We start from the raw sequence: 13,586 nt of genomic DNA, 5'->3' as shown, positions 1-13,586 counted from the left end.
CTTCTTCTCCTCGATTTGATTTCCTGCCTACGATCTTCGATACTAAATATTCATCATCAATACGGAGGATGATAATCTCAACCAACCTCTTTATTCGAAAGGTAAGCTTGTTCAAGTCTCTTGTTTGAACGGATATTAATGTTCTGTCCCAGAAACTATTTTAAGCAGTGAATTAGGCCTATTCAGATTCCAAGATAGACCACTCGCAGATGAGGACACTGTTAAGAGCAGTGATGAAATTAGTAATAAGTTTATTAGCCCAGAAGCCAAATTTCGATTAGTCCCACTGATGGGATGGTTCGCAGGGCAGAACGAAAACACTCACCCGAGTGGGGCACAGAAGGCCAACAGATAGGTGATGAGACTCTGGATGTAGAATTTACATCAGAGAATGAGAGACACTTGTCGAACGAAGATTGCGCTGCTGCTGTCTGGAATCTTGCTTGGAAAGCACTTGAGATCATTGTCCATCCAGCCAACAAGCCCACAAAGTTCTTCAATCCCAATTTGAAACTTCCCAGGATGGAAAAGGCAGCAGAAAGACTGGGAAATGAATGGAATGGCCTGAAAGATTACCAACTGGAAGGCATAGGTCTTCTAGCCGCAAGTGAGGCTGGAGAGAGAGGCACCGCTACGGGAACGGCGCTTTATAATGTCATGGGTTTGGGAAAGACCCTACAGATAACTGCTTTGTTAGAACTAACCAGAAGACGTCCCGTTCTTATCATCGGGCCAGCTCTGGCCTTGGAAACGTGGAAAGAGGAGTTCCACAAATGGCAATCACCAGTGCCGAAGATCTGTCACTTTCATGGTAAAGAACTGGCCCAGCAAAACGCGAACGATCTTGCGAGGTTTGACGTGGTATTGACTTCATATACGCATGTGGCGAAGGAATTTAACTCGCTAGAGAGTTGGATGCTCGACATGAAGTATCGTCGACATTGTCCCTTTCCGTATCATCCAAGCAGGATCATCAAATCAAGCAGGACTTCGTTCAATGCCAGACGCTATCATTTATTAGACCAAAATTCCCACTTTCGATGTCGATTGGTCGCAGATAATCCTTGACGAAGCCCAAAATATCAAGAATAAGAAGGGAAAATATCTCCAAGCCTGTTGTGCTTTAAAAGGCGACTCAAAAATCGTGATTACAGGAACACCGATTTTGAACGCCTACACGGACATATTCTCCTACGCTTATTTTCTCAATTTCAAGCCCTTGAATCAATCTACATAGTTCAAAAGCCATTTCGTCAAGAAGACCGCGGAAAGTACTAAGCTCACATAGAAACGGATATTTGGGGCTCTTCTCATATCTTGTCTCATAATTGATTTGATTTCTAAAATGCAGGTTAATTGACATTCATCACAATGATTGAAAGGTTCTTGCATCATGTGACTACGTCGTCGAGTTATTCATCATGGAGTTCATATTTACTAACGATAATAGGCGTTGGGATTGATATCGATCGTATGAAAATAACGGAAAGTACTCATAGTAACTCTTCAAAAATCTAGAGGTTCTAGTTGCCTCTTCTGAAGTATTTTGAATATCGTTGCGGTTCAAGAAATCTAGCTATCCACCCCGCCCCCAATCACCATCTCTTCCAGAATATGAATTCAGTTTTATACTTGGCAGTTTTTCCTGCCACTCCAGCCTTGCCCTATATGAAAATTCTATCATCAAGTCTCTTGTCGATGTATTTCGTCTATTTAGATGCTCGTTATACATCGTTGCTGATAACACACTTTACCAAAAAGAAAAGGTGAAAGTATCATATCAAGTTTTCTACCCAGGTCCTCAAATTGCAACGGAGTGAATTCCAATTCAAGCTTAGATCAATGCTGGTAACCGTTCCATGCGCCAGATAGAAATTGAGGATATAAGTCAAGCTATACGAGCATATATGATCTACTATATTATCATTTTGGTTCATCTTGACAATAAAATAATGTATCTCAGCGGAAAAGTATGGTTAAAGTATCATTCTACACTTTGAATGAGATGACTTAATGAGAATTCTGGATGAACTCTGTGTCAAGGATTGCTTCCACAGAGGGAACTTTGAATCCTAATCCATGTCTCCTCCTCAATTCACTAGCTTTACAATACCACTTATATACCCCCGGTATAATTACCGCAACATCCTTCTCCCTCTTCTCCATAAAATCTTTCCCCAGCTCAGACATATTCTTCGCTTCCTCCCGCGCCATTTCCCGCTCTTCTAGTTTCGTGTATACCAGATATATTTTCTCAATCGCAGGACTCTCCAAAATATAGTCTCTCCAAAAACACATATTCCAGCTGCGATTTCGCTGGCCCGGGAAGAAACTCGTCCACATCGGGAACGGATCGCGAGCAGCTTGGTAGTCGATGGCGAGATGGCGGAATTTGTGTTCTGAGATTAGGTTGTGCAGTTTTCCTTTTTCTCGCGGACAGTGTATGATGATACTATCATTTTTACTCGGGAAACCGATGACGGCTGGGCCTCGTACCCAGAAGATATCTAGATCTTCGTTGATGTAGAAGGGTCGACGGAAAAATGTACGGAAGTTGTAGCTCCTCAAAGCAATATTGCGTGATTCGATACAAGTATGGAGAAGATTAGTTGGGATAGGGGATGTCGTTGTGTAATATCGGACGCCACGTTGAATGTTGAAGGCTTCGTAGAAAGAAGTTATGTGTTTGTTGGTTTTCTTTTTGTATTTGGATTGGATTTCTATGGCGCGAGAAATTGGGACTGCAGCAAACTCCCATATCTTGCGCTGTAACTCGAGAGGGAGATTAGGAAAGACGGTAAAAGCTTGAGCGATGGGAGTATCAGTCTGTTCTTGGGAAGTGGGATCCATTGGAATTGATCCGAGACTCGGGAAAAGTTTCGTCTTTTTGTCTGGCTTGAGCTGTTTCAACTTCTCTTTGTAGGATTGCATGGAGAGTAGATTTTTAACCTTCACTAGTTTCTAGATGTTATTGTATGTCCAATGATTGCTGTTGGTGATCAACTTACTAGTATGTAGTAAGTATTGGTCGGTTGAAAGCTCGAACGATTTGTTTTTACGAGAACTTGAGACGTATTCTGAATGAGAACAAGGAGGATGTCAAGTAAAGAACTTGAGATCTACTCCAGGAGCCTTTAAGTAATAAGTACCATACGTCTTAGTATTCTTAAATCAAAGTGGGCTGGCTGATTTGACGACCGTACCCCCAATGCCTTAGTTCACCGTATGATTTCTTAGTCATGTTGTATTCACTACTACTACTATACGGTCTTATTGATTCTGAATATCAATAGGTAATATTCTAGCTTTAGCTTATATCACACCCTATCTCATTGCATCTGATCACTATCTAGGTAATGGCCGTACCAATTATCAACCCACTTTTATTCTCGCTTACAGCTACAAAAACAAACGAAAATAATAGTCTCAGCTATATGTAAAGACTTGGTAAATGATCTTGATCGTACCGTACATCTAGACCAAAACTCAAGATTGCAATTCGAGCTTGAATCATCTTCTATCATATAGCTAGCTATCTAATTGCTTCAATGGACTCTAGAAGTGCCAGAAAGCCATACTTTAAAAGTCTTCTCCTAACAGTTCCACCTTCTATTGGGTGAAAATAATTGAGCGTACTTTTAAAACACCTTCAAGCTTAGGTAATCTATGATCATTCTACTCTTTCCGCTTATCAGCCAGAGATATACGCGATCCAACACCTTCATATCAGCTTTCAAGCCCGTTGACTCCATCGTTCTAGTCCAAGTCCCTTCTACGAACGACCTTGCAAATTAAGCACGGAGCAAGATTCTTTCTCGTTGCTAGTGAGGTAATAGATTTCATGAACCTTCCTCAAGCTAGAAAGAATCTGCTCAAACTAAATATTCTTATACTAGAATCGCTAAAATAGTCGCCTAAAGCACATCTATAACAGATTCAATGAAGTTCTTTTCCTTCCTGTAAAATGACCCATCTCGACTAAGGTATCCGAGTGAGGGGTCCGAGAAGAAATATCAGCTGATAAAATATAAAGTCTTAATGGGCTGACGGGCTATATATAGACCAGTTAAAATTTTCAACATAGATCACAGGAGTTTGGTATCAGCACGAACACATGAACTATGATAAAAATTCCTAACAAGTCATTTGTAGATCATGAAATCAACTTGTCGTTGCCCACAGATGCCAGTGTTCTGTCGAAATATCTGTACACACAAATCAGCATACAAATAACTTTGTATCGCATACCTTTATTTCTGTCCACTTAATCAACTGATGCATATTAGCACATTACCATGTAATGATTGACTGATGCTATCTTTTCTAGTAACATCGTTTCCAATGGGCAACTTCTCTAGAAGACACTGCACACAATATCGTTGGCTACCTAGTATACGAGTGCCACGAATCTCCAACATTGACGCTTTCTACATCATCAGTTGTGTTTTCCCTAGTCTGTCGACAGCAACAATCATAACGCAAGCTCGAAAATGGCGAGTGAATCGGGTTATGAAGAGAAAGAATGACGTTTTCTCTCCTATAAACCACTCTACTGATCTAATCAGGTTCGGATTCAGAATGTAATCTTCAAATGCTTCACTCCAAAAAATAGAATAGCCTTTCATCTCACTAGCAAAACTAACAAAGAAAGAAAAACTTCAGCACATCATGAGTGTGTTCTCATTCTCGCGAGTATATGGATAACTCTTCCTAATAGTAACTCTTATGAATTTTACATAGCTATGTAACAGACTGAAATTCAAAGCAACTCTCCTGACATGGGTCACAATGCAAAGGACTTACAGGTGAGGGAGGATCGCAGATATATTGGTTACACTATTTCATACCTTCACTACCAAAAGCAATGCCAAGATTGATGTTTAACTTCAGAAATATGCATATGCATTGATTGATACTAACTATATTAATGAAAAGAGAGGCAAAAAAATTATTAATTCTCATCATAAGTATAGGCAGCCCTTCCTATAACAATCCCAACAGGATCAACTAATTATTTTGACCGTCTGAATGTCCAACTTTAAGTCAGATAAGGAACGAATGTTCAATCAATACCCACAACAACATCTAACCACCCCAAGGTAACCATTGTCCCCAATTTCTACCCGGTAATCCTACTCCCGCTACGGCCCCTAAAACACCACCGTGCCTACCCCCGAACGCGTTTCCAACACTATGAGTACTAGGCACCATACTTCTCAAAGTTTCTTGGCCTACGCTTCTCTTATTTCTCAGCGCCATCTCTCTAAGATGATGTCTATCATCATCAATCACAGAACTTGTACTTTTCCCTTTCGAAACTCGATCTCGTTTTGCTTTTGGCGTCAATTCAAGCGAAGTTTCCAGGAAATTATCAGGCGGTTCAAAAATTGAGGTATTTGGCCCTCTTAAACTACCTCCATATCGTGGAGCACACTCGAATAGCGCGTCTTGATCTGGGCTGAAGTAGTTCCCGTCGCTGATACTCGCCCGTGGATGCTTACGAGCAGGACGTGAGGTCCTTCGCATTTGTGACCAGATTTTCCGGGCAGGATCCATTTCGCTGTCTACTTCATCTAATGGATGATCGTAAGGTGAACCTAGACGTTTGGAAACAGGGCTACCTCGAGCATTGAAATTTGAGATGGCTGTCATGGAAAACGAATGAGAGAGTAAATTGCTAGTTGAATCTTCATATGACAATAAGCTAGCTGTAGACTTCCGATTTTCTTTATCCGACGAATATCCGAAGGTTCTCCGAGAATATGGGATCGTTGTTCTGTCATCCGCAAGTTTCTGGAGTGCTTCTCTAGATTTCTCGGCCGAAAAGTGCTTCTCGATAATTTTCGTAAGTACACTAGCTCCTACTGTCAAATTCAAAGTCCCAGAGTTTCTAGGCGACCAAGCAGATGCTGGATTGTGACGCTTAATAGATGCTGTGGCCTTGGTTTCCAGCAAAGTGTGTTGTGGTAAGAGCCTGAACTCTCCTTCGGCGGCCTGCGATCTCATGTTTAAGAAAGCCGAGTGTCTATAGTTTAGTTTCACAGTTAAATAATGGGTAGTGATGTCTCCCAAAATTTCATTCAGGTTTTCAATCAGTTCGTCAGATGATCTTTCTTTCGCATGTGATTGCGAATTTTTGACTTCGTTCAATCGTATTTTAACTAACATAAGATGAGTCTCACTTACTCGAATAGTCTTAGCTTGGAAGGTGTCTGCCGGCTGGTCAACTATGATACAATCTGGTCCGGGTTGGAATTCAACAGCAATGTTGTGAAGACTGCCATAACTTCTGAGGTCTAGAAAATTTAATGTGAGCACTTTACAAAGATTAAGAGACTCTATAACCTACCTAAAAATCGTGGAGTAAGGCTTTGTGTACTATAGGTGCGACCCGCATCATCCAATGTTGACGTACCATCAGCTCTCCGAAGTACGCCAGTGATCTCAACAGCAGCCCATAATGTACAAACTCCCGCATTCACACTAGCACTCTCCGGAGTGACAGAAATCTGTGGACACAGGACAAAGTTATCATCTCTAGAGGAGCTGTATGTTGGTACGAGTGTGGGTGTGGGTGTTGGTGGGTTCGATATCATGATAGTTTCATCGTAGTAGGAAGATGCTCTCGAATTGATCCTGGAATCATTAATGCTCTGATTGTCAATTGTGTCAAACGGATTAGAGAGCTCGACAGTCCTAATACTCGAGGAAGCTATCGATTGAATTGTAGAAGCTGTAGATGTTCTACGAGAAAGCTTGCGAAGAAGAGTACTATGTGATTTCGTCGAAGCTGAAGAATCGCTTCGACCAAGATTAGGCTTAGGAACCAAATCCTCACTCCGTCGACCACCAAATGCTCTCAAAAGAGAATACTTAGATTTAGATTTCTTTCTTTGTGGTACTATAGGAGAGCCAGCTAATTTTCGAATATCTGGAGATTCGAAGTCGTTTTCTGAACTCACAGAATGTAACTCCGTCCTCAGGAAATTTCCTGTGCTCTTATTCCTCTGCGCATCAGATGCTTTTGGTGTGAGTTCAAATTCGGCTTTAGAATTCACAGGACAATCTGAAACAATTAGTTTTTGTTGTAGTATGACTGATGCCTAGACTTTCAATACCTTGCTTCACAATGTCCACAACCTTGATAGACAAACCGCCATCATTCAGAATGCTGCCTCTACCCTTACCCCTTCTTATCTTATGTATAGTTAAAGGCCCTACGGGTCTGTCTGCTGCCACTGGCGGGCTTCCCTCACCCTCATCATCGAATGGGGATCCAGCCATTCCCCATTCATCTGCGTCTCCAAATCTTGAGCTCGAAATACGACTGGTAACGGTTTGGCTACGTTTGATAATTCGTAGCGGCTCGACCTCGGGCTCTTGAAGCTCCTGGTTTGGTGAGATGGAGTGTGCCATATTGAGGTTGTTGAATGTGTTTCCGAAGACGGATTCATAAAAGTGTTCAATCTGGAAGCTCTGCTAAGAAAACTAGAACCACCCGATCTCGTAGTCTCCAAATCGCTCCAGGCCCCGTCGTAGGTATCTTCGGAACTTAAATTTCGAGTTTTGAATCTCCGGTATAATCTAGAACGATGAAAAGTATTCCCAGGCCGGTGGCAACAGTTGACAATCCACCTCCAAATACTACCTGCCTTCAACGCAATGAATACAACGAGCAATAGGATAACAATTGGTACTATTATAAGTGCGCCGATAGGAGAATAGGATTCTGTAATCATAGCCAAAAAGGATTGATGCAATAAAGTTGTTGAAGATAACATAAATTTTTCAAGACTGAAAGGATTGCCTGTAACAATATTACATGACCTTGAATGGGCAGGTATGTTTGTTTTGCAGAATTTCTGGGCAAGAACCATATATCGATCTTTTAGGAAAGACCATTTGGGATATAGAACACCATTTAATAAAGCTTCCGGGGACCTCAAGAAATTCCAATGTTTAAGTGAACTAACACGAATAGAAAGTTCAATTGCCACATTTATTCAACCCCAAAGGACTGAGCACCAGAGATGAGCCGAAGATGGTTTACATAAGATTAAAATAAGAGCATCGCCAGAAGAAGTTCACAGTGGTCGTTTATCCCGTGAAAACAAAAGAGAACGATCCCTATAACAGGATGGAACTTGTAAGCGTGTACTTCTATGCACAGTAAAAGCAGGTTCGTCTCAAGACATATAGGCGAGACTGTCAGCCATATATGTCAAATCTCAGTAGATAAAGATTTCTAATATTTAAGAGTTCAACAAGCTTGAGTGTATGCCCCTTTTCAAGAAAAGAGTCCTGTACAAGAATACACCAAAAAGTCGCGAGAGTTGTATCAACACTATGGGACATTCGAAGGTCAAATTGTAGGGAATTCTGAGTGAAAATGGCTTGCATATTCCAGGAACTTCCAGAGTTGGAAATGGAAAAGGAATCCTTTCGGGTCTTCGAATGTTGATATATTGGATCTTTGGTAGAGATTGAAAAATCAATAACCTTCCCATGAATAATGTTTGAACAAAATGAAAACGGAATGATAATGCTCTACCAACAGACAACTCTCCATTACTCAAAATTTATCATGCAATAAACAAACAGTAAGATATCCACCCAGACAACCCGCAAAGAACCGATGAGATGGTCTACTGAAACCCATACTTTTACTCTCTCCCCAAGACCAGCTCACAACATCCAAAGCACACAATTGAAATTGATGATGCAATCCTGTCAAATAATAACATGAAACAACTCTCTCTTCTCCGTCAAACTGATAAACCCCTGACTGAATCCAGACCGCCTGCGATCCTACCAGGATTGAAGATAAAGATATAAATATCTGACCACTTTGTATGCGACGTCGATCATTTCTTTCGGAGGATCTGAATCCTAGGTATTAATGTGCCTCCAATGGTGAGCATTGCTACCACGTTATGTGAAGGCGATCATTCGATGATCGTGCAGATACTACCTATGCATAGCTATTGAGATGCACAACATCGAAGACATCGGACATTTTCCTTGCGCGATACAAGCGCCGATTGCATATGAAGATCTGGAGAAGAATTAAAGCTTATATTATGTGAACCGGGGGTATCAATGCTAGAAAAAATAGTCTGTAGGATATGCTGAACTGTGTAAAATACCGAAATGTTCAGAATTTCCTCAGGTATCATACCACGTTCCTCCGTTGTGGCTCCAAAGCATCCGCACTCCCTTTAATCTGCTCTCTGATTTGCTCAACCTTCTCCTTGTCAAAATTGAGAAACTGTATCAAATCATCCGCTCCTAAGCCATATAAGACTGTCTCGGCAGTACTGTTCTCGATACCCTTCTTGACTCTTGTTTCCCACACTCCATCCCAATTCCATTCTCCTGGTGCGCGCGCTACCACCGGTGATGTCGGATCCTTCAAATCGGAGTCTTTCTTCTCTGCAGTCATTTTGCCTATCTTTATGCGATACGATTTCCACGCGTGCCATGCGCCGGGGTTGCCGGCTGCTTCCAAAGGTACCTTATCTAGCACGAGTTCATCATCGAACGTCCTCCTGATATATCTCAATACTTCATAAACCCCAACCCTAACACCATCTGCCGTTTTCCCCAGTGAATAGACGCCGCTTTCTGGGCTACTCATAGCCTCACTCTCAGCTGTACTCCCACTCGCTTTCGTAGGAGTTCCGTGTTCTACACCCTTCCTACTTGTTCTTCCAAACCACGCAGGAAATCCTTCTCTCAGCGAGAACCCTCCAGGAGGTAGTCTCTCTTCGTCTGTCGCGCTCACCGTACCATCAGACTGTGTATCCGTACTATACATGTAAGTTGTAAGTGGCGTAATCAGCGGGTGAAAAATGTCCGTCGAGAAAGTTACTAGAGGCGGCAGAGCAGGATATTGAGGTGGGAACGAAATGTGAAAGCGCAGGATTGAAGGCGCATAGGGGCCTAAAGTAAGACAGATCGGGACAAGTCAGTCGGGCTCATAGATGTCGAGACGTAATAGTTTGGCTACATGGGACCCGCGTTCGCGGCAGGATGATGCACGGGATAATGGATAGTGTTCTGTGAGATCCAAACATACCTTTCCGCACGAATAGAACGCCAGACCAGAGGGTGGGGTCGCCAGGTGTGAGGCTCATGAAGACGCCATGTGGACATGCGTATTTTAGACTTGAACTGCATATCGGTGGATCTCTCATTAGCATGGTAATGTGGTTGATTGTTGTAGACAGGAAGAGTGAATTAAAACGCACAATTCTACGAGTAAATGCTGCTTTCGAACCGTCGATAAAGTTGATAATCGTTGTGGCGCCATTGTTATTGTCGTTGTACTTGACTTTGACTATGTTTATGTTTTGGCTTGTGATTGTGATCCAGAGCTTGGGGATGATGTGAAAGCGGTGAACTTATTGCCGTACCTAAGTACGCAGTAGGTATTCCGAAGGTCCAAGAAACTATTCATGAATCATAGGTAGGCTCATGAAACATCATCAATGCCATTTATATATAACTTTTGGACCAAACTTTGCTTCGAGTAGATTGTTCGCACATGTTGAATTTTGTCTTTAATAATGGATGTCATTCATTCATTCTTTCTCTATCGTTACTGAGTGCTTTCTTGCAATAATGGTATCGTTTAAATCGTCAACCCTCCCTCTCTCTCCCCCAGACTCGCAAAGGGTTGTGTGTGCCAACAAGATGAAGCAAATCGCCGCGCACACCGGCAAACACGCAGCTTATAGCGATCTAGTTGCCTGCCAACCTTGACTCTAGACCAGCTTGCACACCTTGCCTGATCTCTGCTAATTCATCCTTGGTTGAATCATATCTTCCAGTGACCTGGTTATAAGGATTCAAAGGACTCTTTTCGAACTCTTTCCTGATTCTCTCTTGTCTTTGATTCTTTCTCAATCCCGCTCCACTGCCATCGTTGTCCATTTCTTCCAGCCTCCTCTGTTCGAATTCTGCATAAGCAGCCTTGAATCTCCTTTCTGGATGCCTATCAATCTTTTCCTTCGTATTTGATGTCAAAGCCAGCGCATCCAGCGCATCATCAATGTTGGAAGCATTCAAAGCTGATGATGGACTAGCACTAGTAGGGGAGTCGTCAAGTTGTGATAGGTCGAGACCTCTTTTAACAGCAGGCTTCTTTTCGGCCTTCTTCGAGTTCTTCGGACCAGAGGGAGCAGCAGCTTCCTCGGCCTTCAACAACGCTTCCTTTTCTGCCTTCTTTCGATTTAACTCGGCTTGTTTGAGTGCTGCAGCTTCACTGTTGTTCAATCCTACGTTAGCAAATTGGTCGGGTGATATGCGGGGTAGCAAAAGCTGAAATCAACCATTCGGACTCACGCCTTTGCATTGCTCTTTGCGCCCTTGGACCATTCTTCTGACTCTGCTTGATCCTTTTTATTTTTCTCAACTGCCGCTTTTGACGCAGCAACTTCAGCTTTCTTGGCGTTCCCTGCCGCCTTTCTGCTATTCTCTCCAGCGGCTTGCTTTTTACCCATATTGACTGGTGCGTCGTGCTACTTATTCTGCTTACTGATTTGGTTACCGTTGTGATGGACCGACCGTCAACTATTGAAAGGAACGAGCCGATGAAGAACTTGGGTATTTATCAATATTGGATGATGTGATGGTGTGATTGATTGTGGAAAAGATTTTCTTGTAGGGTAATAGTAACAACTATTGATCAATCCTGGTGTCTTGATGTGATTTCTGTGACTCTTTTGGTGGCTCTAGGCTGATGATTGCCCCGCCAGATGCTGGATGATGCAGCCCTTTCAAGGGTTAAAGCGATCCGATGTGAATCCGTATTTCGGACTTTCTGCCTCAGGCTGCAATGGCCTTTGTTTCTTCCCGCCTGCTGCAGCACCGACTCCACGGTCACTTGATGCAATGTCACGTGATTACACCAGAGGCTCAGGGGCTTCTTCTGTTTCCATTCGAGTCTTGCTTACAATACCTCTTGGAGCAATTATAATCCAAGACTACGCCAACCCAACCATCCATTCCGAAGTCGAGAAAGGTGGAAGGTATGCAGCCGTCGGAAATTCACCCCAATGAAGTCATTTTATTATTCCGTTGGTTGTGGATTTTCATACATAGCCGGCGTACCGCAGGAATAACGATATGGCCCAGTTCTATCATTACTGCATGGACTTCAACGTTATATACAAGGGGTCTGGGAATATAAATGTGATATGATGGGCGTCCTTCATGCAGGGCAAAAGCCTTAAATTGCTGTTATGCTGATGTGCTTAGCCTTGCAGATTATGGGTGAAAATCATATGATCCTCAATTGGTATGCATTTTCGTCCATGTCCCCATTGAATTCGATTCTCATTCATCGAGAAGTGTTGTGGGAGGCTTGGGTGCGGGAGAAATCTTCCACGTATGATTTATCGTGTGATACCAGATCAAAAACCTCCAAGGAATCCCGTTACCAGTCAACAGCTGCATCAGTCAGATTGGGTACATACAGTTTCTCTTGGGCGGTCATACAAATTTATCTTTCGATGGGGAACGATGGGATCATCTTCCGAGCCAGCTTGGAGACTGAAAATTGCCCATGAAACACAACATATCATACCCCCACTCACTTGGTAGGGGATGATATTAAAGTTTGAGTAAGGCACTGAGACGTGAGTGCGGTCAAGAACTCGGTGAGAAGGAAGCAGTCCCTGCGGTCAACTTGATTGGTTCAAGTTCGTGGATAAAACTCGGTATCAGTAAGTAACCTACGCATGACGTGCGGTCTGTTCATGGATTTTCTGTAAGGCTGTGCCTTTCCGCTGTAACAGTAACGTGTATCTGGGATATCTTCATGTCAGGACTTCGTATATGGACCTGGTGAGGCGAGGAAACTTCCAATTCAAGGTATCTGGTATGATACACCCAGCAAGCGACCCGTCTGACCAAGAATGCATCTGGAGTACGATGAGAACGCCACTGTGCACGAAGGAATCGTTCCATGTGAGTGGAGTTGAAATTCGCTCTAAGCCGAAATATAGCTGCAAGTAGCTTGTGAAAACCTTACTGCTTACAGTGTTATGGAAAATGGCGCCCAACGTTGTACACCTCGTGGTCGAAACCCCCGTTTTTAGGTCTGTATTTGACCAATATAATCTAAATGCGTGGTTGTGATACGGGATTGAAAAAAAGAGCACGAAGAAGGAGTGACCTTCGATGCATATGCAGGGCTACATGGGTAGATATAGTGCAATTTTGAAGTTGGTAACGGTGCATCTTGCATCTGCAAGCAATCCAGCTTTGTAGAGATTGGAATGTGTGTGCTTTTCAATGTATACGTACGAGATGCATTTTGGGTACAGCATCGCTACATGAAACAGAATGTTATACCGAATGCCCAAACGAGTACATTAACTAACGCATGCCGTCAGATACTTAAGGGGTCTAATTGGCTGGAGGAATGTCTCTTCATGTCACATCTCGACGCAATGCCGCAATTTCATTCAGTTAAGATCGAAGACGGTCAAAGGTACTTTGACGTATCACGATCCGCTGATGGAATTTTTTGGTACTGCTGACATATGAATGGGCTGCAATGTGCGTAGCCGCTGCAATGC

At 42.8% G+C, this 13,586-nt stretch overlaps 5 protein-coding genes across 5 annotated transcripts; 1 reads left to right on the top strand and 4 right to left on the bottom strand.

Moving 5' to 3' along the window:
• The first annotated feature begins 262 nt into the window (after positions 1-262).
• BCIN_06g05490 (hypothetical protein) lies at positions 263-1,248 on the top strand. The gene has a single exon (XM_024693610.1). It carries the CDS (start codon positions 295-297, stop codon positions 1,066-1,068), a length of 774 nt encoding a protein of 257 aa, XP_024549396.1. The 5' UTR covers positions 263-294; the 3' UTR covers positions 1,069-1,248.
• Positions 1,249-1,908: 660 nt separating this feature from the next.
• On the bottom strand, positions 1,909-2,962 carry BCIN_06g05480 (hypothetical protein). The gene has a single exon (XM_001559044.2). It carries the CDS (start codon positions 2,929-2,931, stop codon positions 2,011-2,013), a length of 921 nt encoding a protein of 306 aa, XP_001559094.1. The 5' UTR covers positions 2,932-2,962; the 3' UTR covers positions 1,909-2,010.
• Positions 2,963-4,893: 1,931 nt separating this feature from the next.
• On the bottom strand, positions 4,894-7,808 carry BCIN_06g05470 (hypothetical protein). The gene is made up of 3 exons (XM_024693609.1): positions 7,119-7,808; positions 6,350-7,066; positions 4,894-6,296 (listed from the first exon to the last, which is right to left on the bottom strand). Exons 1-3 carry the CDS (start codon positions 7,414-7,416, stop codon positions 5,086-5,088), a joined length of 2,226 nt encoding a protein of 741 aa, XP_024549395.1. The 5' UTR covers positions 7,417-7,808; the 3' UTR covers positions 4,894-5,085.
• Positions 7,809-9,056: 1,248 nt separating this feature from the next.
• On the bottom strand, positions 9,057-10,411 carry BCIN_06g05460 (hypothetical protein). The gene is made up of 3 exons (XM_024693608.1): positions 10,251-10,411; positions 10,079-10,173; positions 9,057-9,942 (listed from the first exon to the last, which is right to left on the bottom strand). Exons 1-3 carry the CDS (start codon positions 10,310-10,312, stop codon positions 9,173-9,175), a joined length of 927 nt encoding a protein of 308 aa, XP_024549394.1. The 5' UTR covers positions 10,313-10,411; the 3' UTR covers positions 9,057-9,172.
• A 112-nt stretch (positions 10,412-10,523) lies between these two features.
• Positions 10,524-11,913, bottom strand: BCIN_06g05450 (hypothetical protein). Its single transcript, XM_001559048.2, has 2 exons — positions 11,347-11,913; positions 10,524-11,266 (listed from the first exon to the last, which is right to left on the bottom strand). The coding sequence occupies exons 1-2, from the start codon at positions 11,502-11,504 to the stop codon at positions 10,744-10,746; spliced, it is 681 nt and encodes a 226-aa protein (XP_001559098.1). The 5' UTR covers positions 11,505-11,913; the 3' UTR covers positions 10,524-10,743.
• Between the last annotated feature and the right edge of the window lie 1,673 nt (positions 11,914-13,586).

The sequence above is a fragment of the Botrytis cinerea genome, chromosome 6 (genome assembly GCF_000143535.2).
Source record: "Botrytis cinerea B05.10 chromosome 6, complete sequence".
In the NCBI taxonomy this organism is placed as follows: domain Eukaryota; kingdom Fungi; phylum Ascomycota; class Leotiomycetes; order Helotiales; family Sclerotiniaceae; genus Botrytis; species Botrytis cinerea.
This window is presented reverse-complemented; position numbering and strand designations above follow the sequence as displayed.

What these genes read in the sequence shown, in the direction of transcription:
- BCIN_06g05490 (XM_024693610.1), top strand. Translation starts at nt 295, where the DNA reads ATGGTTCGCAGGGCAGAACGAAAACACTCACCCGAGTGGGGCACAGAA.
- BCIN_06g05480 (XM_001559044.2), bottom strand. Translation starts at nt 2,931, where the DNA reads ATGCAATCCTACAAAGAGAAGTTGAAACAGCTCAAGCCAGACAAAAAG.
- BCIN_06g05470 (XM_024693609.1), bottom strand. Translation starts at nt 7,416, where the DNA reads ATGGCACACTCCATCTCACCAAACCAGGAGCTTCAAGAGCCCGAGGTC. An exon ending in TGTGGACATTGTGAAGCAAG is followed by an intron (nt 7,067 to 7,118) that starts GTATTGAAAGTC and finishes TAATTGTTTCAG; the next exon opens with ATTGTCCTGTGAATTCTAAA. An exon ending in CCTTACTCCACGATTTTTAG is followed by an intron (nt 6,297 to 6,349) that starts GTAGGTTATAGA and finishes TAAATTTTCTAG; the next exon opens with ACCTCAGAAGTTATGGCAGT.
- BCIN_06g05460 (XM_024693608.1), bottom strand. Translation starts at nt 10,312, where the DNA reads ATGGCGCCACAACGATTATCAACTTTATCGACGGTTCGAAAGCAGCAT. An exon ending in CAGCATTTACTCGTAGAATT is followed by an intron (nt 10,174 to 10,250) that starts GTGCGTTTTAAT and finishes ACCGATATGCAG; the next exon opens with TTCAAGTCTAAAATACGCAT. An exon ending in CGTTCTATTCGTGCGGAAAG is followed by an intron (nt 9,943 to 10,078) that starts GTATGTTTGGAT and finishes GTCTTACTTTAG; the next exon opens with GCCCCTATGCGCCTTCAATC.
- BCIN_06g05450 (XM_001559048.2), bottom strand. Translation starts at nt 11,504, where the DNA reads ATGGGTAAAAAGCAAGCCGCTGGAGAGAATAGCAGAAAGGCGGCAGGG. An exon ending in GCAAAGAGCAATGCAAAGGC is followed by an intron (nt 11,267 to 11,346) that starts GTGAGTCCGAAT and finishes ATTGAACAACAG; the next exon opens with TGAAGCTGCAGCACTCAAAC.